Source organism: Onychomys torridus, chromosome X (assembly GCF_903995425.1).
Source record: "Onychomys torridus chromosome X, mOncTor1.1, whole genome shotgun sequence".
Lineage (NCBI taxonomy): Eukaryota > Metazoa > Chordata > Mammalia > Rodentia > Cricetidae > Onychomys > Onychomys torridus.
In genome coordinates this window covers 61,944,661-61,968,663 of record NC_050466.1, presented here as the reverse complement: position 1 = coordinate 61,968,663, position 24,003 = coordinate 61,944,661, and the positions used below count along the sequence as shown (strand labels likewise).

At 41.9% G+C, this 24,003-nt stretch overlaps 1 protein-coding gene across 1 annotated transcript; it reads right to left on the bottom strand.

Annotated features, from left to right (window-relative positions):
- Positions 1-13,961: 13,961 nt before the first annotated feature.
- Positions 13,962-22,404, bottom strand: Scml1 (Scm polycomb group protein like 1). The gene is made up of 6 exons (XM_036175584.1): positions 22,375-22,404; positions 20,476-20,550; positions 19,377-19,481; positions 18,312-18,993; positions 16,896-17,035; positions 13,962-14,851 (listed from the first exon to the last, which is right to left on the bottom strand). Exons 1-6 carry the CDS (start codon positions 22,402-22,404, stop codon positions 14,717-14,719), a joined length of 1,167 nt encoding a protein of 388 aa, XP_036031477.1. The 3' UTR covers positions 13,962-14,716.
- Between the last annotated feature and the right edge of the window lie 1,599 nt (positions 22,405-24,003).

Below are 24,003 nucleotides of genomic sequence, written 5' to 3'. Positions count from 1 at the left end.
CATCTGAGGTCTCAGGATCCAGACTGGCATATTGTAAGAGAGCTTTTGTGAGGCAGTCTAGGGATCATCATGGATGACCTTTTGGATTTTTTCATGGTTTACCACTTTAAGGGTGGCCTTGTAAAGACCATCCAGGAGGCAAGTTATAAATTGATTCCTAGCAGGGATGTCCCCAGGGATATTGTAATTCCATTCAGCGTCCTGTCAGGGAGTGCCTCAGCCATGACTGGGTAGGCAGCCTGTCTCTGAGGAAAGCGATAGGGATTCCAGAGGTTACTGCAGAGGGAGAGAAGGGATGATGGCTTGAGGCTGATAAAGGGGGAGGCTCATTATTGTGAAGAAAAATAGTGGAAAAATCATCTGGTTTGGGTATCACAGATAGGAGGAGTTGTTTTTTCCTTGGTTGGCTTATACCATGTGGTCACCTTTAATCAAGATGAAAGTGAGATCACATGGCAAAGTTCATCCTTTCCAACACTAGCTAAGATGGTTGTCAGGGACAACAGCTAAGATGGCAGCAAGCCACATGTTTCCTTTAATATTACCTATGTGTGAGGACACAGAATGCGCCCCCCTCCCCAGGACTTTTTGGTCTGGTCACAATCAACCAAGAGCCATTAGCCCCACCCAGGTCTGAATTGGTGGAGTGGGGTAGAGCTTTCCATAGTGGGGATTGGTGGGATTTCAAGTCCAGAGCTTGGGTTTTGTTGTTGTTGTTTTGTTTTTTTCCTCTGTGTAGCTTTGCACCTTTCCTGAAACTCACTTGGTAGCCCAGGCTGGCCTTGAACTACAGAGATCCACCTGGCTCTGCCTCCTGAGTGCTGGGATTAAAGGCATGTGCCACCATCACTCGCTCAGCAAGCTTGGGCTTTTTAACTCTGCAGGTTGGGGACAGGATCCAGCCATTTGGGCAGTTAGAATGTTTTATGGGTAGAACCTGGCAGCTGGAGGTCCTCAGAGTGAGGGCCTGAATACTGGCCTTGAGGGGCTTACAACTCAGGTCAGAGGCACAGAAAATATTTTCAACAAAATCAAAGAAGGAAATTTCCCAAACCTAAATGAGATGCTTATCAAGGTACAAGAAGCATACAGAACACCTAATCATCATCATCATCATCATCATCATCATCATCATCATCATCATCATCAAAACACTAAATATACACAACAAAGAAAGAATATTAAAATCTATAAATGAAAAAGATCAAGTAACATTTGAAGACAGACCCATTAGAACAACATCTGACTTCTCAGTGGAGACTCTAAAAGCCATAATGGCCAGGACAGATGTTCTACAAACTCTGAGACACCAAACAGGCCAGCCCAAACTAGTGTATGTTAGCAAAACATTAATCACCAAAGACAGAAAGAAAACACCCCACAATAAAAAGAATTGTAGGGGGCTGTAGAGATGGCTCAGTGATAAAGAGCACTGGCTGCTCTTCCAGAGGTCCTGAGTTCAATTCCCAGCAACCACATGGTAGCTCACAACCATCTATAGGGGATCTGATGCACTCTTCTGGCAAAAAGTTGTACATGCAGGCAGAGCACTCATACATAAAATAAATCTTTATTTTTTTTATTTTTATTTTTTTATTTATTTATTTATTTATTTATTTATTTATTTAGGTTTTTCGAGACAGGGTTTCTCTGTGTAGCTTTGCACCTTTTCTGGATCTCACTTGGTAGACCAGGCTGGCCTCGAACTCACAAAGATCTGCCTGCCTCTGCCTCCAGAGTGCTGGGATTAAAGGCATGCGCCACCAACCGCCTGGTGCATAAAATAAATCTAAAAAAAAAATGTGAACACTATCTATAGATTCATATTGACAGAAGGTGCTAGAAGAAAAACTTCATGTTAAAACATGCATTAGACACAAATTGCATAGCTATAGTTTTATGGAAAAGTTAATCTTGTAGGAATTGTTTTTCAGATCTTCAATAAATTTTTCTTTAAATTTCAAAGAAAAGAAAAAGAAAGAAAGAAAAACTTCAATAAGAGGAGGTCAACCATACCCAAGAAAACATAAGAAATAAATAATCCCAGACCAGTAAATCAAAAGGTGACGGGGGTGGGTGTGGGTGGGGAGGAATCCATACTATACAACAGCATGCATTAGCTTACTCTTTAACTGGCCATTATTGGTGGGCTCTTATACTCTTACTTGGCTTAATTAGCATGGCTGTCGGTAACTATCTTGAGTAGATCATTTCATTTGGAGGGCCTTAGCAAGATTCCCCCATGCCTTGTCATGGGACTTAGTCTTGTTCTGGGCCTTTTCTGGCCAGGGAGAAATTTCAGCGGAGGTACACCCTGACAAATGGGGCCCCACTCCTCTCACTCAGTCCAGAAAGGTCCAAATGACTGCCAGGGTTTCTGGGCACCAAAATAGAGTCCTTCTGACACTCCTAAGGGGTACATTTGTATAGTCAATTCAGTTCTGGTTCTGGTTGAGGACAACAAGCCCCATGAAGAGCTTTCTAACTAGGAAGGATAGACCCTTTCTGGAGAGCCTGCTTCTGGAGAAGAAGGGCAAAACTTGTGCAGGGAGCCATCTACTGAATGGAGGATTTGCCTGATGAGGAACTTTCCCCAATCTTCCCACACTAAGTTGGAACTCCAGTAGCAGAGGATCCAGTTTTCTGGTTCTGCCTCTCATGAGAGATTGGTTTCAGTTGTGTTTGAAAGAATGGCCAGCCAACTGTGTGAGTGATTGAATGCATACCAGGCAAGTCTGGCCCAGAGGTTTATGTAATTGATTTTCATGATTTTGATGTTGTGTTTGTGGTCGTTTGAGTGTAACTGGCCCCCCATAATCTCATAGGGAGTGGCACTATTAGGATGTGTGGCCTTGTCAGAATAAGTGTGTCTCAGTTCACTTCCTGCTGCCTGAGATTCAAGATGTAGGACTCTCAGCTCCGTGTCCAGCACCATGTATTCCTGCATGCTACCATGTTCCACCATGATGATAATAGACTAAACCTCTGAAACTGCCTGAGATTCAAGATGTAGGACTCTCAGCTCCCTGTCTAGTACCATGTATTCCTGCATGCTACCTTGTTCCACCATGATGATAATAGACTAAACCTCTGAAACTGCCTGAGATTCAAGATGTAGGACTCTCAGTGCCCTATCCAGCACCATGTATTCCTGCATGCTACCATGTTCCACCATTATGATAATAGACTAAACCTCTGAAACTGCAAGCCCAAGGGGAAGATGAGACTTCTTCACATATACCAGGGGACATCAGGCTCTCCACACCTGGGCAGGACTCTCTGTTACCTCATAACTCCTCTCTGCCAGGGGCCCTCAGATGGGCCGTGGCTCCACATGGGCCTTAAGATCCTTCCTCTCTAGCTGGCCCTGGGCTAGAAATCCCAGGCAGCACTTGGTTCAGTCCTATGCCCCTCAATCCTCCCAACCAGCGCCATGACATGGCCCAAAACTGTTGCTGTTATCTTCTTGCTGCCCTGGCGATAGAAACCCTGGGCAATGCAAGAGATGCCAGGGGTCTAGGCAGTAACTTATGGCCACATGGGAATCTAAGGGCCATGTAACTGCCAGGACCATGCTAAGCTGAGTGGCATGCACTGTTACCCAGGGCCATGGTGTCCCCTGAGCCAGGGCTGCTGCTGAGGACCATGTCTGGGCCCATGGCCCTACAGCAGCCAAGTTCTGGGTTAAATGTCTGTGGATCTTGTTACCACCAAGGGCTGAGCAGATGCCCAGGATCTGGTCAGCCACCTGAGACCATGTTGGTTCCAAAGGCCACTACAAGGGCCATGCTGATCTGGGGGAGCTGTGCTGCAGTGGCCAGTGTCTGGGGTGATGTCTGTGGTTCTTGTTACCACCAAGGGCTCTGCATGCAGATGCTTGGGGTCTGATTAGCCACCTAGGACCATGTTGGTGTCCAAAGGCAATGCTGCTGCCAGGGCCTTACTGATCTGGATGGCTTGTGTGCTGTCACCAGGGCCATGGTGATGTCTCACCTGAGCTGCTACAGAGGATCTGTGGTCCTGCTGCAGCTGGGGTCTGTGTTGATGTCCATGACCCTTGTTGCCATAGGTGTCATGGAAACCATGCATGTTGAAATCCAAGTGCCATACTGAGCTGGCCACACCCCTCACTAGCCCTGGAATAGCTGGCCCCGCCCCCTGCCCTGCTGGACACTGCTGCAGGAGAGCTGGCCATTGCACTCTGGAAAGATGGACCCAGCCCCCTCCTGTCTGCCATGTGGTGGCATGGGTGAGAAAGATGCCTCCCCTCTGCCCCTTGCTACCTGTGGTGGGTGAGAGAGCTGGCCCATGGGGGTCACAAGACTGGGAGAACTAGGCCTGTCCCTCACTGGAGCACATAGGTGAGGTGGCCCTGCACCCCACTTGGCAGTACACTAGAGCTGACCCTGTTGGTGGTGGCACAGGTGAGTCAGCCTTGAACAACTGAGAGTGGACACGGTCCCCTGTATGCCCCCTGCATGCAGTGGAGAGAGGGGGTCCTGTACTTTGCCTGGGCAAGACAGTTGAGTGTGAGTGTGAGTGAGGCAGACCTAGGGGGCCGAGAGCAGGAGAACTGGCACTGTTGCTCGCTGCAGGCTGCATTGGTGGGCTGCCTGAGGCAGTGCTGGAGAGCTTGCCCAGGTAGTGAAGATGAGGGAAAGCTGGCAGGCTGACCAACCCAGGCCCAGAACCAGGGCTATGAGTTGGCCCACCCCAGCATCCACCCCATCTGTGAACTGCTGGAGCATGTGAAGGGGACACACCTACAGATCCAAAACAGCAGGATCCCCAGGACACAGGACCACAACAGGATATCCAAGAAGAGCCCTGGTGAGAGCCCCTCAAATCAGCGGTGCAGCAGAGGGGAGCCTCGAACCAGACCAGTGACTCAGGGCAGTGAACACTTGCCAGAGAAGCTGGAAGGACTAAGGTGAACTGTGTGACTCACCGGGCCACACCACAGCCTCCACGACAGCGAGAGTCTTCTCCTTTTGAGTGTGTCCTTTTGCTTTGTTCGTTAGTTTTCTTTGGTTTTAGATTTTCCTTTTGAAGTTCGTTTTGTTTTTTAGGGGGTTTGCAAGGGTGAAAGGTGAATTGCAGGGGTAAGATGGGGAGGTGGGTGGGATTGGGATGCATGATGTGAAATCCACAAAGAATCAACAAAAGTTAAATTTTTAAAAATATCCTTCTCCTCCTTCTCCAGGGGCTACCAGACATTGCACATCTATGCAGTAGGTGTTAGGAGCTCATCCAACTAACCAGGGCCCTTAGAGAAGCCTGACATCTGTTCAAGGGGCTCTGTCAGAAGAATCATGCACACCTGAGGCTGTAGGTACTTTCACATGGGAGCAGGACCCCCCCCCCCCGGGGTACAGCTGCCCTCAAGAGGACACGACACCTTCTAAATCTGTCAAAGGGGTTTCTGGGTCCTACATATACACACAGTCAGCCCCAGGTCCTGACAAACTGGCCCAAGGGCCCCAGGACGCTACCTCATTTACCCCAGGGGCTGGAGCCTCTTCTTCATCTGCACTAGGGTCCTTGGAACCTTTACAGTCCCTGCAAGAGCCTCTGACACTGGCCACACCAGCAGAATGGTCATTCACTCCTATGCCCTCCCAGGCAGACAAGATCACATCATCACCTTCTAGCCAAAGTGGGCCCATATGTTCTTTCTCTAATGAAACAGGTGCCCTCAGCACAAAGGGGGCTCAGTACATCACCTTCAGATCACCGTGGCTTAGGCCAGTAAACCTGTGACCCACAGGGCCTCAGCTCTGCCTTAATAGCCAAAAGAGGCCTCACACCCAATACATCTGACCAGTGTGACCTTGACCCTACTCTACTTTCCTTTAGGTCTCTAGAATGTCCCTCATCTTTGGAAAAGGCTCAGGGAACTTCCAGCTATACAGGAGGTGTCCTAGAACCACCCACACATGAGGGAGGGGCTCTGAGCAATACCACATCTACACAAGGGGCTGTAGACCCTTCTTCCTCTACCTCTTGGGCCTTTTTAGTTCCTGTAAGGGCTTCTGACACTGTGCATACCTGCAGATTAGACATTGACACCTACCCCCTCCCGGGCAGGTGAGCTTACACTGTTTCCTCCTAGTAAAGGGAGCACCATACATTCCTCTTCTATGAAAGGTAGACTGAAACAGACTAGGAGGAACTCTCCTAGAAGCTCCTGAAAGCTTCTCTAGAGTCTGTCACCCGGTAGCACCCTTTGTATGCTATTGTTCTTTTGCCTTTTTGTCTGCATACTCCCCAACTGTTTCCTTTCCCTCCCAGATGGGAAATCTCCAGTCATACTAAACTGCTCCTGGAGTTGTCCCTCTGACTAGGTGTCTCACTTGCCTCCACAACAGATGACCTCTGACAAGTCTTACTTGGGTTTGTTTTCTCTTTATTGTGAGTGCTTCTGGGTTGGTCTTACTAATTGTCTACTTCACGGAGTCACATAAATTCTCTTCTAACATGGGAATTGCAAAATCCAAACTCTCACCCCTCTATGTATGGGGAAGAATTGCTCCCAAGGATTTGGGGAGACTCTGAGGGTTCATGCTTGAAGGAAAAGCTGCTTGCTTTTTGTGAGATTGACTGGGCCTCCTATGAAGTGGACCATCTATTGGTCCATAGAATCACCCATTGTGAAATTAGTCTGGCTTAAAGCACAGCATCCCCAGGGCACCCTGATCTATATTGGTTAATGGTTGGTACTTGTTCAAAACCTACCTAATTGTCTTAAGGTTTGCACTTTAGAGATTATACTATTGTTTTGGTTTCTAAAAAGTTCCCTGTCACCTGCATCCTGCTACTTGTCCTGGAGAGCTCTGTTGTTTTTTCTCCCCCAACCCCACAACCCATGTTCATCTCTTATTTATCTTGCCCATCTCCTCCAGATTCATCCCTCTTCCCCCAACCTCGAGCTCCTCTATTCTGTCTCACCCTACTTTATCCATCTCTGCCCTCTACCCTCATTCCTCCTTCCCCACTTCCTGGATCTATAACTCCTGTTTCCCCCCCTTTCCTTCTGTAACCATCACAATGCCTCCTGATGGAGACATCCAGTCCCCCCCCCCATTCCTACACTTTCCCACTTCCTGGATCTATAATTCCTGCCCCCCCTTTCCTTCTGTAACCATCACAATGCCTCCTGATGGAGACATCCAGTCCCCCCCATTCCTGCACTTCCCCACTTCCTGGATCTATAATTCCTGCCCCCCCTTCCTTCTGTAACCATCACAATGCCTCCTGATGGAGACATCCAGTCCCCCCCATTCCTGCACTTCCCCACTTCCTGGATCTATAATTCCTGTCCCCCCCTTTCCTTCTGTAACCATCACAATGCCTCCTGATGGAGACATCCAGTCCCCCCCCCATTCCTACACTTCCCCACATCCTGGATCTATAATTCCTGCCCCCCCCCCCGCCTTTCCTTCTGTAACCATCACAATGCCTCCTGATGGAGACATCCAGTCCTCCCCCCATTCCTGCACTTTCCCACTTTGGCATCCTGCTTGAGGATCTGCCACGCTCCAGATGTGAGTCAGATCCCAGCCTTTGTCTTTTTCTTGCTAGAGGTCCATTCTCTCCTGGAGGTGGGGGCATAAACTCGGGGAAAGGCCACCACCTTTTCTTAGCCCCTGTCCCTTTCTCTACTTTACATGTCTGTATAACTAGAAAACCCAGTGCTTCCCTTTTCTGACAAGCCCAAAGCCCTAACTGCCCTCCTGAAATCTGTCCTCCACAGCCATGGTCCACCCTGGGATGACTACAAGCAACTCCTGATTGTATTTACTTCAGATGAAAGGGAACATATTGAGGCAGAGGCAAAGATTACAATATAGATGGCTTTTTTAAAAAATCCATTTTATGCTAGGCATCCATCCTGGTACCCACTAGCTCTTTGTCTCTGAATCCAGTCCATAAAAGATAAGTTCCAGTAACCTTGACTCAGTGACTGCCCCTAATCCAAAATTGTACAGCTATGACTATCTACTTGTTACGTTATGACTAACTGCTTTTTGGCTTCTGTAGTCTGTTTATGCAGACATTCAAGAACTATTTTGAGGTCACCTTGACTATCAAATCTTGGCAGAGCAGAACAGCTCATGGCTGATGCAGATACTCAAGGTCTTCTTGTGCTTTCATCCCTTAAAATTGCCCCTCACTCCCTTTCTCACAGTAGTCTCAAGTTTGACTCAGAGATAATTGTCCTGCCAGCAGTTGTGATAAATTTAACTAACTATAATCTGGATTGAGTCTATGATCTTTTCCCCAGGGGTCACCAACTCCATAACACAAAAAGCTTTCTGTAACTCTTTGACTCACTGACTCTGGAAAATGCTAGTACACTAAATTTGCCTTTTGTCATTCAATAAGCCCCAGATAGTCACAAAAAACTCCAAAAGCTAGAGGCGTTTGCTCGAATGACTTCCTCCCAGCTTATTGGACTGGCTCAAAAGTTTTCAATAACTGACATACTGAAAAACAGACAAGCTGCCTTGATTGCCGACTGAGCTGCAGGCAAATATTATGATGGCTGATTTCCAGTCAACTAACCCCAAGCTCCCTACTGTTTGTCCAGAGGCTAGAGCCCCCCCCCAAACAAAAATGAGGAGGATGGAGAAATCCCCACTGAAAAGGGATCAATGTACTTATTGTAAGGAAAGGGGACATGGAAAGGATGAATGCCTGAGCCATTGCAGACCCAGGAAAGCAGTAACCCTATTGACCACAAGGGAGATGGATCGTGAATCAGAATGAAGGACCTGAGGTTTACCTTCTTAGGCATCCAAGATCCCTTGATTACTGTGCCAATAAGAGATCATCAAAGTCAGCTTTTATTAGACACTGGAGCAGAAGTTTCTGTTTTTAAAACTCCATTGGGTACAAATAAAAAGAACAGTAAGAGAAGTACAGTACAGGAAGACAGTACAGGAAGACACAGGCCTGATAAAAGACTATCGCCTCACATCTGAAAGAACACCTGGGTCACAGACAGATGACTCACTCCTTCATGGTAGTTCCAGATTGCCCTTTCCTCCCTTCTAGGCAGAGATCTTCTTTAAAAATAGGATATCACCATGACCTTTACTCCTCAAAAACTAAAATTTCCTTTGCAGCTGCCTATCAGCTTATCTTAATTGCCCCTTTACCTGAAGAATGTCTTCTAGCTCTTCCAGATTCTACAGAGAAAGCAAATCCAGAAACAGGGATCTTGCTTCGGGGCTTGAAATGATATTCTCCTAAGATATGGGCTGAGGCAAATCTGCTCAGTCTTTGTAGCACACTGTGGTGACCCAGCAATCATGTAAGTCTCATGGCTGCAGACACAGAGATAAGGGGCTGGAAATATCCCACGAACCAAAAGATTAGACTGGGAATTGCTCTCATATTAAGAGGCAGTTAGGGATTTGGGCTTGTCAGAAAAGGGGAGCGTTGGGTTTTCCAGTTATACAGACACGTAAAGTGGAGAAAGGGACAGGGACTAAGAAAAGGTGGTGCCCTTTCCCCGAGTTTATGCCCTACCTCCAGGAGAGAATGGACCTCTAGCAAGAAAAAGACAAAGGCTGGGATCTGACTCACATCTGGAACGTGGCGGATCCTTGTCCCATGCTAGTCTGTTTGGAATACTCCTTTCTTGACTGTCTATAAACCAAAGACCTCAGATTTCTGGCCAGTCCCCAATCCCCAGGAGATAAATAAGCAGACAGAAATCATAACTCTACTGTTCCAAATTCATACATATACTCTGCTCAGTCTCTTACCTGCCAGAGTACCAGTCTATATAGTTCTAGACACTAAGGATGCTTTCTTTTTCATTACTCTGGCACCACTGAGACAATATTTGCCTTTGAATGGACTGACTCAATGTCCAATGAGACTAGTCAGCTACCCTGGACATAACTACCTTAAGGGTTCAAACATCCTCCCACTCCCCTTTATGAAAGCATACAAAAAGACTGAACAGGATTCAGGGCGTGGCACCCTAATTCCACCGATTCCACTCTGCTTCAGTATGTAGATGATCTTTTAATATGGCAGCACTTGCTCTAGACATAGATACCATGTCTACACACACACACACACACACACACACACACACACACACACACACACACACATCAACAACACAAAAAGCTTAGTCCTGCCAGTCAGAGGTCTCCTCTTTGGGATAAAGCCTCTCTCAAGGTATAACTCTCAATGTTGGCCTAAAGGAAGCTATCCCACTTCCCAAACCAAGAAACAGGTATGTGAATTCTTGGAGGTGGCAGGATATTGCAGGCTCTGGATTGCCAGGTTTGATAAAATAGCCTAGCCCCTTTATTCTCCCACTGTAGAAGACCAGCCTTTTGAATTGGACTGAACCAGAGGAACACGATTTCCAAGAACTAAAGCAGGCTCTAACTAGAGCCCCAGCTTTGACTCTAACAGATGTTACTAAACTGTTCCCTTTCCATCCATGAAATCTGGGGCATTGCAAAGGGCATTTTAACTCAGACCCTGGAGTCTTGGCAGAGACCTGTAGTATATCTGTCCAAGTGTGGCTTCCCATTGGTCATCCTGTTTGTACACCATGGCCACAATCACTATACTAGTAAGGGAAGCTGACAAGCTCATGCTGAGCCAGGATCTGACTCTAATAGCTCCCCATGCTGCAGAGACCCTCCGATGAGGGGCAAATTGCCAGTGAATGGCAAATTCCCACATCACTCAATATCAGGAGTCTCTTACTTGATCAGTCATGTCTCATTTTTATTGCTATACAGTTTCATCCCAGTGACACTGATGCCTAAGGTGCCTCTCCATGGCTGCAAGGACTTGCTGGACACTTCCCAGGCCAGTCACCCAGACTTCCTGGACACTCCCCTGCCTGAGACAGAGGCTGATCTCCTTACCTATGGAAGCAGACTGGCCATCAACTGAGTCAGGAGAGCTGGGGCAGCAGGAACTACCCAATGGGTCACTAAAAGGGCACAGGCCTTGCCACAGGGCACATCAGTCCAAAGATAGAGTTGATTGCTCTCACTTGAGCCCTGTGCTTGGGAAAGGACACATGAATAAATTACTTATATAGACAGCAAGTATGACTTTGCAATGAACCATTCATGTCCATGACATTATTTACAAGGAAAGAGGCCTATTAATTGCTGAAGGAAAAACTGTTTAAAATATAGAGGAAATTCTCTCCTTGAAGTGGTCTGGCTCCCCAAGGAGGTAGCTATTATCTCTCAAGGAGCACCAAGCAGCTAACACATCTGAAGCTAAAGGAAATTGGAGGGACAGTTAGGTAGCCTGACAAGCAATAGAGATGCCTGGGGAACCCCTAACTGTCTTGCTCATTGCCTTTCCTGATCCACAGCCCCCTCTCCAAACTCACCTACTCCAAGGAACAAGAAGGCAAGGCTCACTCTCAAAATATGAAACAAGATCTATCTGGATGGTGGATCTGGCCAAACTTGAGAATTATCCTCCCTGCAGTCTTTAGACAGTTTTTGGTGCACTGATTACACCAGACCACCCATCTGGACATCAGTAGACAGGGTTATTGTCTTCCAGGTACCAGATTCTGAATCTCTGAGAGATGGACATTCAGGCTGCCTCTCAATGTCTCTCGTGCGTACAACCTGAGACTATATAGTGTTTAGATGGGAGCTCCACCTCAACCCCTGGCACCCTGGCATCCCTATACCCAAAGAGCCTAGAATGTACTGGAGGAAGATTCACCTCAATTTTCCTCCCCTCTTTCCCTAAACCCACCCCTTCAAAGCCCACCAAACACAGCTTGTTCTGGTGGAAGATTTACCTCAACTCCCCTCACCCATCTCTTTCCCCCAACCCTCCCCTTCAAAGCCCATCCAACACAGCTCCTGCCCCAAAAGAGGCTCAAGACCATTCCCATAGGGTATATAAGCTGCAACCCGGAAAACAGACACTTGTAGTTCTTCCGGTCTCTCAGCTCCATCTCCTCTCTGAGGGGCTGAGAATCACCCGGGAATGTTTTACCCATTCAACCTGGGCTTTTCCAATTCGATCTGATTCAGTTTGCTGCATCAGCGAGAGGCCTTCAGGGTGCAAAAAAATTATCAGATAGGTCATGGGCATATTATTCTGTTAAAGGATCATAGCAGTAAAATGGTTTCTCTAATGACATTCTTCAATAACCATAGTTCAGTGTCTCAGCTATCCTCAAGAAGATTCCTCTTGTTGGAAATGGGAACTAATACAGAGACCCACAACTGGAAAATGTACACAGTGAGAGACTTTGGAACACTCAGTACCAAATAAGGTATCTTCATCAAAGCCTTCCCCTCAGTGCCCAGAGAGCTATGTGAAAGAGGAAGCAGATAGATTTTTAAGAGCCAGAGGGAATGGATTACACCCAGAAAAGTGTCTTCCAGACACAATAGAACACACACACACACACACACACACATACACACACACACACACACACATACACACACACACACACACATACACACACACACACACACACACACACACACACACACGAACTCACAGAGACTGTGGCAGCATTCACAAGACCTGCATAGGTTCAACCCAGACTTTGTCTCAGTGCTAAGAGGGGGAAATGGACACAATCTTCCACCCCTAACCAAAAAAAGATATCTCCAATTGACTAATGCTTGCAAAGGAAAATCAGTTTTCTCCAATGGAGTCTCAATGGTTTTTATAAACTACACATAAGCAAAGGTTCCATAACCAGCAGTAGATGGTCAACACAAAACAAACTCAGTGGTATTTTTGTAGGTTTTTTTTCCCTAATACTGCTTTGTTTGGCTATTTTTTAAATCTTACTAGTCTTTTGCTTGTATAGTATGGCTTCCAATTTTGTGTTTTTATGGTGTGTGTGTGTGTGTGTGTGTGTGTGTGTGTGTGTGTGTGTGGTGCTTTTTTGCTGTTGTTTTTGATCCTGGGTTGCTTGTTTTTGTTTTGCTTTTTGGCCAGGTTATTTTTTAAAAAGAAAGAATTATTTGGAGGGGAGGGTAAGTGGGGAGGATCTGGAAGGAGATGAGGAGAAGAAAACATGATCAGAATATACTGCATGAATTTTAAATTTAAAAAGTCTGAGACATTGCGATGAATTATTATAGTTATTTGGCTTTATTACATCTTGAAATCTGAAAAATACAGAACACAGTGTTTATCAAGCATCTGAACCAAGTTCACCTGTGCATATACACAATTTGAAAAGTATGAGGCTAGAATGTCTTTACACACAAGCAGGAATATATATGGAGCAATCCTTTAAACCACTGGTTTTCAGTAACTAGCACACTTTGTTTTCTAAAGTGATAATGTAAATTCTTGTCCCTGGTGAACATTTCGCTACCATTCTCAATAAATAGCTATTATTATGAGCACTAATTCTGTTTACCTTATTTCAAAAGTTATACAATGTGATAAGCAATAACAAAAGAGGAATTATTCCTGTTTCTATTGAAAATTTTAAATATAAAATAAAATTCCAAACTAGTGTGTTTTTCAATAGTGAACATCCTAGATGCCTAAGGCACAAGACAGAGCATTTCCACATGTGGAAAGCAGCTTTGAGCCTCAGCACTGTCTCTGACACTCTGAAGGCTAAACTGAGGACTAGTAAAGGCAAGTGGCACACATACAGTTCACAGAACAAGAGTACCTTGTAGATAAACAGCTCACCATTCCCTTTGTATCAATGTAAAGTACCATTTAAAATTCAAAATAAAACATTTTCTCCTGTGTAATTTTGGTACACAAATAATACCTCCATGAGGAATAAATATGCACATAAAAATAAAATATATTTTTAAAATTTTGAGTATGAGTACCTTCATATAGACATTTGAACGATGAATTCTTAGCTAAATGTTCAAATTTGATTAAAAATATGAAGGCTTTAATACAGTAAGTATATATCTTAAAACTATAGTCAGACTTATTCCAAACTACTCTAGAGGTATTCTTAGGTAAAACAAACATTCTATACATACTAAATTTATCTAAAAGCTTGTTAAGAATATTTAGTTGTCTGAAGCTCATTAGATACTTCATAAGCTTCATTTTCTTCTTCTAAATCTGAAATAGTATCTCATTCTGCCTATACTATAAGTTACCTGAAAACTGGTAAGAATATTTAGTTGTCTGGAGCATATTAGACACTTCCTAAGCTTCATGTTTCTCCTTCTGAATTTGAACAAGCATAACAGAGATGTAGTAATAGAGAGGACAAGAAATTATACAGCCATTGTTTTTTTCTGGAAACTGGTAGAACATGAAAAGTATACTACAGTATTATAGAGATAAACTACCCAAGAAGGTTACCAATATATTCTCCCTTAATTTCTCTTCTGTGAAAAATTTTCACCACTTTAACTATATGTTATTAGTTCCTTACATTTCCTCTCTAGTTGCTTTAAAAATATGTATAAAGATAAACCCAAGTCAAAGGCAGTTTTTTTTGTTTGTTTCTTGCATGAAGCGTATTTTAATCTATAAAATGAAAAATCTAAAGAAGACTTATGTGTATGTTAATACTAATATGTTAAATGTAACTCCAAGCGGACTTTGACTATAGTGTATTTTTCTCAATTCTAATTCTATTTTAGGAGAACCTTCTCCAGAACCAAAACAATGAGCACAAGGAGTCAAGTGTACATTAAGAAGGAATTTAATGAGAACATTTGAAGTTCTACAAACAATTTGTTTACTTGTCACAGTTTACTCCTTCTTTAAGCTTTTGAATGTAGCTGACAAGCTTCATGGCTACTCCCACCTTCATCCCCATATATTTCACCATCACATCAAAATCAAGCAGTAGCAGGGCCTTCCCATCAATAGCCTATAGAGAGAAAACGTTTAAAATGATTAACAATATTGTTATATTTGATAAGCAGCTATTTCTTTGTATATAAGAACATGTAAAACTAAAGCTTCTCAAGTATCTCCTGTATAAAAACTATCAAAAATACCATTGTACTGCAATGTATTATTTTGAAACATATATTCATATCAATTTTAAGAAAAAGCAAATTTAACTTAATAATTTAAAATTAACTATATCAAATGACCTAATTTTAAATACTGATAAATAAAAATTACTGTGTATCTATGACAAAGGTAAAAAGAATAAGAGAATAAATTTAATGGCTACTAACTTTCTGATAGAGGCTAGGAATATATCAATATCAATGCAAACGGCAAATGTGTTCAATAGCATTGTCATTATATGAAAGTGAGTTACTTGTCTGAAGCCAATTAGACGTTAAGATTAATTATTGGTTTTCTTTCTGTACTGAAAATGGTGTATAGATACTCGACTACTTGATAGTCACAAGGCATCTTTGAAAAATTCTTTATTGTCTTAATTTACCATCACCTTATGCTACTAAAACATATTATAAAATAAAACTTTATTCAATTACACATTCTTGTCTAAGAAGACCTGGAATTTCCTATAATAGGAAGTAAAATTAGAAAGGAAAGGAGCTAGAACTTATTAAAATTCAGCCCATAACAGCAAGATAAAGAGCTAAAAAAAGGAATACAAATAGGAAGGGAGAAGTCAAATTATCTCTATTTTTCAGTCATGTGACCCTATTCTTGAAAGAGCCTAGAGACACCAGCAGAAAACGTTTAGATCTGATTAAACTTCCAATAGTCATAGACTATAAACTCAGTAGCTTCCTATCTTCTTGTCATAATGATGCCCAACTTAGTGTGGGCATCCAATGGGCATAGCACACTACAGTCCAGAACTTCTGGACTCCTATGATCCTCCTACCTCATCCTCCCAAGTAGTTGGGATTATAGGTTTGTTATGGGAGTAGTCAACCATTTTCTGATTGGATTTAAAGCCTGGTACATAAGACAGAATTCATCTAAAATCCTATGGCTGGATAGGTCACAAGGCTCTAGGAGAGAACTTACTATGATTATTTTTCTAAATGAACATAGCAATAAACTGCCCCCTTAGTTCTTATCTTTATAATATAGATTTGTGTATCTCTGGACACTCAAAATAAAAGTTTTTTTTTTCCAGGACATGGTGATTAATACAGAGACCCACAACTCTTCTGCATACAGGGATTTCCCCCCATGCTGCCACCCAAGGCTCAGAAATCATCTTGGAAGAGGTGACAGAGTCTTCTAATAACTAAAAGTAGTGGACATCTGTAGGGGAATTCTCAAATCAGAATAAAAGTAGCCTGTATTCTCATTTTTTAAAAGCAGTAGCTTCCCTATATAACAATTAAAAACTTTGCCAAGAAAGGAATCAGAGAAAAAAATACTTGTTCACATTATTTTTTTTAAAGGTTTACCTAGGAATAAACCAAGCCAAGAAAGTAAAAGACCTCTACAATGAAAAATTTAAGTCACCAAAGAAAAAAGTTAAGAAAATACCAGGAAAAAGTACAATTTAACCGTGATGTTGCTTTGGAAGTGGTCATCAGCATCACAGTTGTCAATAGTCACACAAGGTAAACAGACTGACCAGCTGGAATTAGTTTCTGGATATCATAACAAGAGGGCTACTCTGGTATACACTGTGGGTAAACTCCTCTGACTTATGAACCAGGCACTAGTATGAGGAGGATTTTTGTAATTATCCTTGCATGGAAAGAGGTCTGCCTGAGACTTACAATCATGAACCACCGAACTTGAGGCTATTTAGTGTACTAGATGTTTAGATGCAAAGAAGAGACGATTAACCTACCATTTAAGCATAGAAGGATGGACAAGACAAACTTTTCACAAACAAAAAATAAATCAGATTATAGGGTTCCCCTACCAACTCAGTTGGTGACTCAGTATCCAATTGAAAGAGCACAGAGGTCATTCAATGCATTAGGCTAGCAAGAAAACTGGATTTAAAAATACATTACATGTTCTCTGATGATGGGGTAGAGTTGGTCGGCCAACGGAGGATCTAAACGGTTCAGAAATGTTATCACGTCATCCACAGACCAGTTTACAGGGTTTCCAAGGTGTCTCACAACAGCATCATTACATTCGGATGATGAACCTGCAATTAACAATGAATGGGAAAAAATTAAAAACCTGATCATAATCCTGAAAGAAGAGATGTTAGGTAGAAAGTAATGGCCTCACTCCTGGAACCTTCTCTTAAGTACCGAACTAAAGACTCAGGATTTCCAACTGTCAAATCTCATGAGAGCCTGAAGGAAGATGCTCTGAGGAGCGCTGCATAAGTGTGTCACTGGACTTCCCCCAAGGAACAGGAACAGTTTCACTTTAGAAGGCACCTTAAAGCTTCAATGTTCCTGAAACACGTGTAGCAATCCAAGGCTTCTTAGGTCACAAGCAGGTACAGGAAAAGGTGCTACTTGTATTAAAGTAAGATAAAATGAGCTAAACGCAGTACTCTTTCTTACTTTAAGGATTTCAGTGAATTTCTTGAAAACCTCTCTTAAATGTCACATTCTCTAAATTAGGTTTATTGTACTAAACGCAGTAGAAACTCCCCATGTTTACACTTTATAATTGCCTTTTTTTTAGTTATATCAACTAATTTCAATAACCACAATTATTTTGGGTAACAAAATAAGTTCTTTGGAGCAAATCTCTTCCTTATATTCAATATTGGCATTTTTAGATTAATCTTTACTCTATAAATTCGCATCTCTTGTGGTTTAAATGTTAATCTACATTTAAAAAATATTTTCTGATGAATATAATCAGTAGTGGTTTTGACATTTTATGCAATTATTCTTTCATGTTTAACTGAATAGCAATAAATGTTTTGGTTGAATATTTTTAATAAAGAAATGATACATGAAACAATGTAAGTGCTCACATCTCAGCAGGTTTTAGCTGTGCTATTCACTAAATTGTATGGAAACTTCTTTGTGTTCAAATGCTACCTTAAGCAGAATGTTTTACTCCCTACAGTTAATGTGTGATGACAAATGAAAGCAGATAGGTAATTTGTTGGGAGAATCTTATTTTCTAACCAAAGATAATCAATAGAAATTTCATTTTTTCTGTTTGTGAATTATCCAAAAGTACATCCTTTATTTCTTACCACCTTATGATTATTTTGAGTATTTACTATGGGGAAAGGTAAATAAAATAGATTTCAACATCACAATGGTGTCATTATGAAGACCACCAAAGACAATCCATGTTAGTTGATTAGCACACTGCCTTACCCATAATACCTGCTTAATAAACAGCCACCATTGTACATATAACTACAAATCAACCATCAAAATAGGAAACAAGAAGCTTCTACTAGCTTACTTAGAGGATGTTAATCATTGGTGCCATTGCAAACTCACCAAAAGTGTTAGGATCAATCACAGGTGAACGCTGAGCCTCCAGTAAGGCCAATCGCCTCATTTCAGGATTCTGGATGGGGATGAGCTCCCCTGGAGGGAGGGTACTTGCTTCCTTTACTGTTGAAGTGGTAGAAGTGATGGTGTCCATGTTGGTATTTTCAAAATCACTGTAGTAGGGCACTGTAGAAGAGCTAGGACTGTTTTTAAATCTGTAATACTGTTGGTAGCTTTGGCCAGTAGATGTAGGACTTGGTGGAGTTTCTTGATAGTCCCTCTCTGGTGAAGAACCGACAAGTATCACTTCCTGTGAATCCTCAGAATGGTAAACATCATTGTCCTCAGTGTTCTGGATACTGGTGTCAATAGAATCAGCATACTGCAAAGTATGAGTGTTGTAGATATCATCAGCGTAATGCAAAGGTTGATTATTGTTAATACAATCAGCATACTGGAAAGTCTGGGTGTTTTCAATAGAATTGGGGTACTGGAAAGCCTGGAGGTAATCTCCAGTCTGGTTGTTCTCCGTATCCTCACTATCTTCATTCCTTTCGAGGACTAGTGAAGTTGGACTGTAACTGTGAGGACGGGAGATCAAATTATCCTGAATGAATTGTCTCACTTTCTGGACTTTACGTCTTTTAGACATCAGGTAATTGTATCTTCTGGATACTTCTCTAAAAGGCTTCATAATAAAAAGAGAAATAAAGAATAGTCAGGACATTAAGGTTTCTATGCAACATTATTTTACATTAGAAAAGTAGTGCTATCTTTTGACCACATGATTTTTCCTCTTCTTTTGACCTACATTTAATTTGATGTATATTTTATAGGTACATTTTAAAATGTACAATTTTAAAATATATTTTAAAAATACTTATTGTTCTACTTTCATCAATTCTGAACTTGATTTTCCTTTCAAAAAGAGTTGTAGTTCCCATCTGCTCTTCCAGGAAGTACAGATAAGCCTCGATCCCACATTTACTACCTCTCCATCACTTTGCAGTGACTGGCATCTTTAGACAGAATATACTTATCAAAGTTGTGGTAATGTTTTTGTACACTCACAGGGTAACGCCAGAAGGATCTGGCACGAGAGTGATACATTTTCGTTACTTTTTCATCCAGGTCATCAAACTTCTTTTCCAGACTTTGAACAGTTTTATATATAACCTGTTATAATAAAAGGTATTAGTAGATGCTGTTTCAAAAGAAAAGTAGCATGTAAAAATGCACAAAGCCAAGAGTTAATTGCTAGGCACTGTGGAAATGCTCTATTAGAGGCCTGATTTTAAGGCACCCAGGACACTGGCTGAGATGCTGAATCTCCACCTGCCACTGCAGTAGCTGATTCACGCATATGTAGAAGTAAGTATCTTTAGTGCCATAAGGTGAGTGCATCACAGCTCCTGACAACCTCCCACCCGTGTGTGCTGCAGCCGCTTAGCTAACTTAGGAGACCCTAAGCATTCAAATCCACTAACAATAAGAGCCAGCTTCCACACCACAGCTTGTGAACAAACAGTGAATGTTCCACTCTGAGAATATAGAGCCAAATAAAACATATGTGATGTAGGGCTCCAAACTAGTCTGAAAATTGGGTATCTAGTGATGGTTTCACAATGTCATTGAGTACACCTTACATACGGTACCAATGAGGAACACCACTAATGATATTCTAGAAATGCTCAGAAATTTCAGAGAACATATTTATAAAATACCATAAACATTCTGTCATTCAAGGATGAATGCCTTGCTCCTGTCAGAACTGCTTTGCTAGGTTCTGAGACCATGAACTTTAAAATCATGAAAAGCAAGCAAACAAACAAAAACAAACTCTGCAAAAGGAAATCCCTGTCCTGGAGAAGTGCTCATCTTATCTTGGGAGCTGTAAGCGAAGTGACCATTTCAGCAGAGATAAGCAACCTGGGACAGTGGTTCTCAAATGTGCTCTGGGAGAGCCCAATCCCAATGAATCTATAAAACAACTCCGGTACGTAAGGCTCAGGGAACATTGTGGAAAATGAGGCAGAAAGATTGTAAGAGCCAAAGGATAGGGAGTTTGCTGTGATACTGTGTCTCCTAGTAATGCCAGAAGGTTCACCCATAAAGTATCAGCTGCATGACTACCTAAACATCAGCTGAACAAGAAGGAGACGTGTCATACCTGACAATAGTTCAGGACATCCACAGTGGCTTTTGGCTCTTCAGTTTCACAAATTTCAGGTGAGTAAATTTCTTTCTAGAATAGTTTTTACACCACAAGTAGTTAATGCTTTATTTCAGTAAGAGTCACATTGAGTAGTGACAATCCTCACACTTATCTATTTGAGTTGTTTTTAACTTTCATCAATATATCAAAAGTCTTAATTAAAGCAGAGATGAAATAAAAATTCACATTACAAGGAATGGAAATAATTGCCAGTCAATTAAAGGATAGAGGAAAGACTTTACCAGAAGATTCTAGGTTTAGAATTCCAGTGAAAAGTTGTTCAGCATGTCCTAGTACATAAGAAAAGGAAACATGTAAAATGCTAAGAGTTCCCTGACTAAAGAGATTCTCAGGATAGAGAATGACCTTGACTGACAGTTTAGAGGAACTCCATAAAGTAGTTGGAATTTAAACCTTGCTCATTAAAATGGTAAGCACTGATAAACTGAACAACTAGTTGCTTAATATTACTTACAGAACTGAAAGGTGCATACTCATAAAGCATATTATAATTACCATCCTAAGGAGACATTCTCATATTTGTATAGGAGAAAGATTTCTTAGCAAATTACAAGGAAGTATAAAATGACAAAAAGAAAAGCCAAGGATTTTAATTTCACCTCTCAGAAGTTTTGAAAACCTATTGTATTATCAAAGCGTCTTTGCCTGTTTTAAATACCATGCCTGTGTAGAGAAGTACATGTGAGTCAGGCATGGTAACACATGCCTGTAATAACAAAACTCAGGAAGCTTGGGCAGGTGGAGGATGAGTTCAAGGACAGCCTGGGTAGGCCAAGGACCTTGTTTCAGGAAACAAGCGGGCAAAGTCCACTTGCAGAACTGTGCTCTCATTAGTCCAGCTACACCAGAACCCCCTTTTCCATCGAATTTAACCTCCTGTGCTTCAGGGAAGAGACATTAACCTTCAGTGTTGAAACTGCTTTCAGAGCAAAAAAACAAGACAAACAAACAAACAAACAAACAAACAAACAAAACCCCAACAATAACAACAAAAATCAGAGCATTGCACCAGTTTTGATTCCTAAACAATCCAACACTGCCACCATGTGGTCGAATCAGGAAACACATAAGCACGTCAAACTCTTAATAAATTAATTTCTAAAACACCTTAAAATGTTGTTGAAATAAGACAGGGTATAAATAAAAAAGTTACCACGAATAACTGCTAAATTTCTGCAAAATAATTATTCTAAGAAATGAGTTGAGGAGATTTTAAAGTAAATAGACTTGGTAGCTCTGTGTGTGATTAGCCTTCCACACTAAAAACTAAAAACACACAATTAGGTTATATAACATTCCTTACAAAAATATAGTAGTTTATCTTCACATGGTAGTTTTGTTTTCACATTTCCCCAAAATGGCTCCCAGTAATTGACAGTGAGCATTGTCTCCGCTGACGACAAACAGGTGACAGAAGTTGAAAGTTGCCTAGATTACTTCAATGATATTAATATACTTACGTGACTAAATAAATGTGTTCACTGCTATGAAAAAATATAGTTTAATAATTTACATTTATCTTCAATTTCAAAGATTAAGAAACTCAAAAATACGATAGAAAATTTAAAGGGCAAACCAACTTGAAAATCTGTTTGTCAGATTCTCATAAAGCTGAGTTGTATATTGACCCTACTTGTTTGCAATTCACTTTCATAATACCCAGAAGCAATGTGAAGTTTATGTTCTTAAATTTATACACAAATGCTCACAGAAATGTTATAGAGCATTGTCAAAACTGCACTTATTACCTATACATTTCATTTCATTTAACTCAGTTGAGCACAAACTATAGCACCAGGAAAAGAACAGAGATGATCAATTTAAAATACCGACCACATCTGTTTCTCTGAAGGCAGACATCATTGCTGCGCAACAGAAGAAATTCTCCTTCCTCTGAGTTGAACTTATTATTGTTAGATTTGCTGGAAGGCTTACTTCTGAAACTGCTTAGCCATCTAAGAGGCAAACCTTCTCCTCCTAAAAAGAAAGGCATAAAAATGTTACTTCATGTACTTAATATCTAAATCAACTTAACATGGGTGACTTTATGGGGCTGAGGGTGGAACCTAGGCTCTTAGCCATGCAAGGCAAGTGCATTATCACTAAGCTACATTCCCAGCACTAGAATAAATCTTTATGCATAGAAGAGCTATACTATCTGTGACTGGGAGCTCACAATGAAGTTAAAAGCAAGCACAATCTATGAACAGTTGCTTCACAACTTAAAGTTTAAAAAGTGAGCACTAAAAGCCACCAAACAAAGGAATATACTGCTAACACTTTTGTAAAGGAACTCAAAGGGGCTTTTGCTTAGGGAGACAGAATGCTACCAAACTGCCCCAAGAATCTGTTCTAATGACAGCTTCCACTGCCACCCTTGACACCAATGCTACTGTCACTACTGCCTCTGCTGCTGCCTCTGACACTGGTGCTGTCACTGCCACTTCCAGTCTGCACTTCTGGTGACTATTGCTGCTGGTGCTGCTGCTGCTGGTGCTGCTGCTGCTGCTGCTGGTGGTGGTGGTGGTGGTGGTGGTGGTGCTGCTGCTGCTGCTGCTGCTGCTGGTGCGCTTCTGCTGGTGCTGCTGCTGGGCTGTTGGTAGTGGTGATGCTGCTGCTGCTGCTGCTGCTGCTGCTGCTGCTGCTGGGCTGCTGTTACAATGTGGGTGGAGCGACCAAAGAGACCCCCACCTCCTCACCTGCCCTGTAAACCCTTCTGAGACTCATATCTCCAGGGCCCACTGCAGATCCAAAATCATGATTGCTTTGAGTTAGACTTAAACATTAAACCTAAATAAATGTATGTGAAATATAAACTGAGAACGCTAGACTTCTCAAGGCTGGATTACAGCTGAGTCATTCAGTATGGAACTAGTACCAGGCATGCCTACAATGATATGATCCTCTAGCTTGTATCAGAGATCTGACATGAATTCTTGCCACATTGTTAATGGAGGGACACCCTAGTGCAAAAGTTAATTTATTTTATTTATCCTGAGACAGAGCAGCAGGGAGAGGATCAGGATTTCATCCCTTTTCTGTTCTCCTTCAGTCTGTTGTGGGGAGGCAAGTGACCAGAGTCCCTAAGGACAAGATTCAAAGGGAGATTAAGAAGATGGGAGAGTTAACTTTCGAGTTAGAAAAATGCAGACCAATGTTGTATGAAATATTCAAATTGTAATGTCCTTCAGTTTGTCCTATAATTTCCACTACATTTTAGTTTTAACTGTTTAGGATTTCCTGACTATAAGACTGCTATGACTTTTGAGTAATTAATCTGTAGCTGTAGAAAAACTCACAATGAAAATAAACTACTTACTGCTGCTGCCAAGAAGGATGAACCTCACAACAGCAACCTTGAGTAAAAAAAGGCAGACACAAAGGATAACACAATATATGATTCAACTCAAAAAGCTCAAAATTGGGCCAAAGTAGCTTATGGTAGGAGAGATCTTTCCAAGC

Excerpts from the sequence above, each read along its gene's own strand:
- Scml1 (XM_036175584.1), bottom strand. The coding sequence starts at position 22,404 with ATGATGTCTGCCTTCAGAGAAACAGATGTG. Across the intron at positions 18,994-19,376 it reads GATCCTTCTGGCGTTACCCT|CCTTTTAGAGAAGTATCCAG; the intron begins GTGAGTGTACAA and ends TTTATTATGAAG. Across the intron at positions 17,036-18,311 it reads GATTGATCCTAACACTTTTG|GTTCATCATCCGAATGTAAT; the intron begins GTGAGTTTGCAA and ends TGTTAATTGCAG.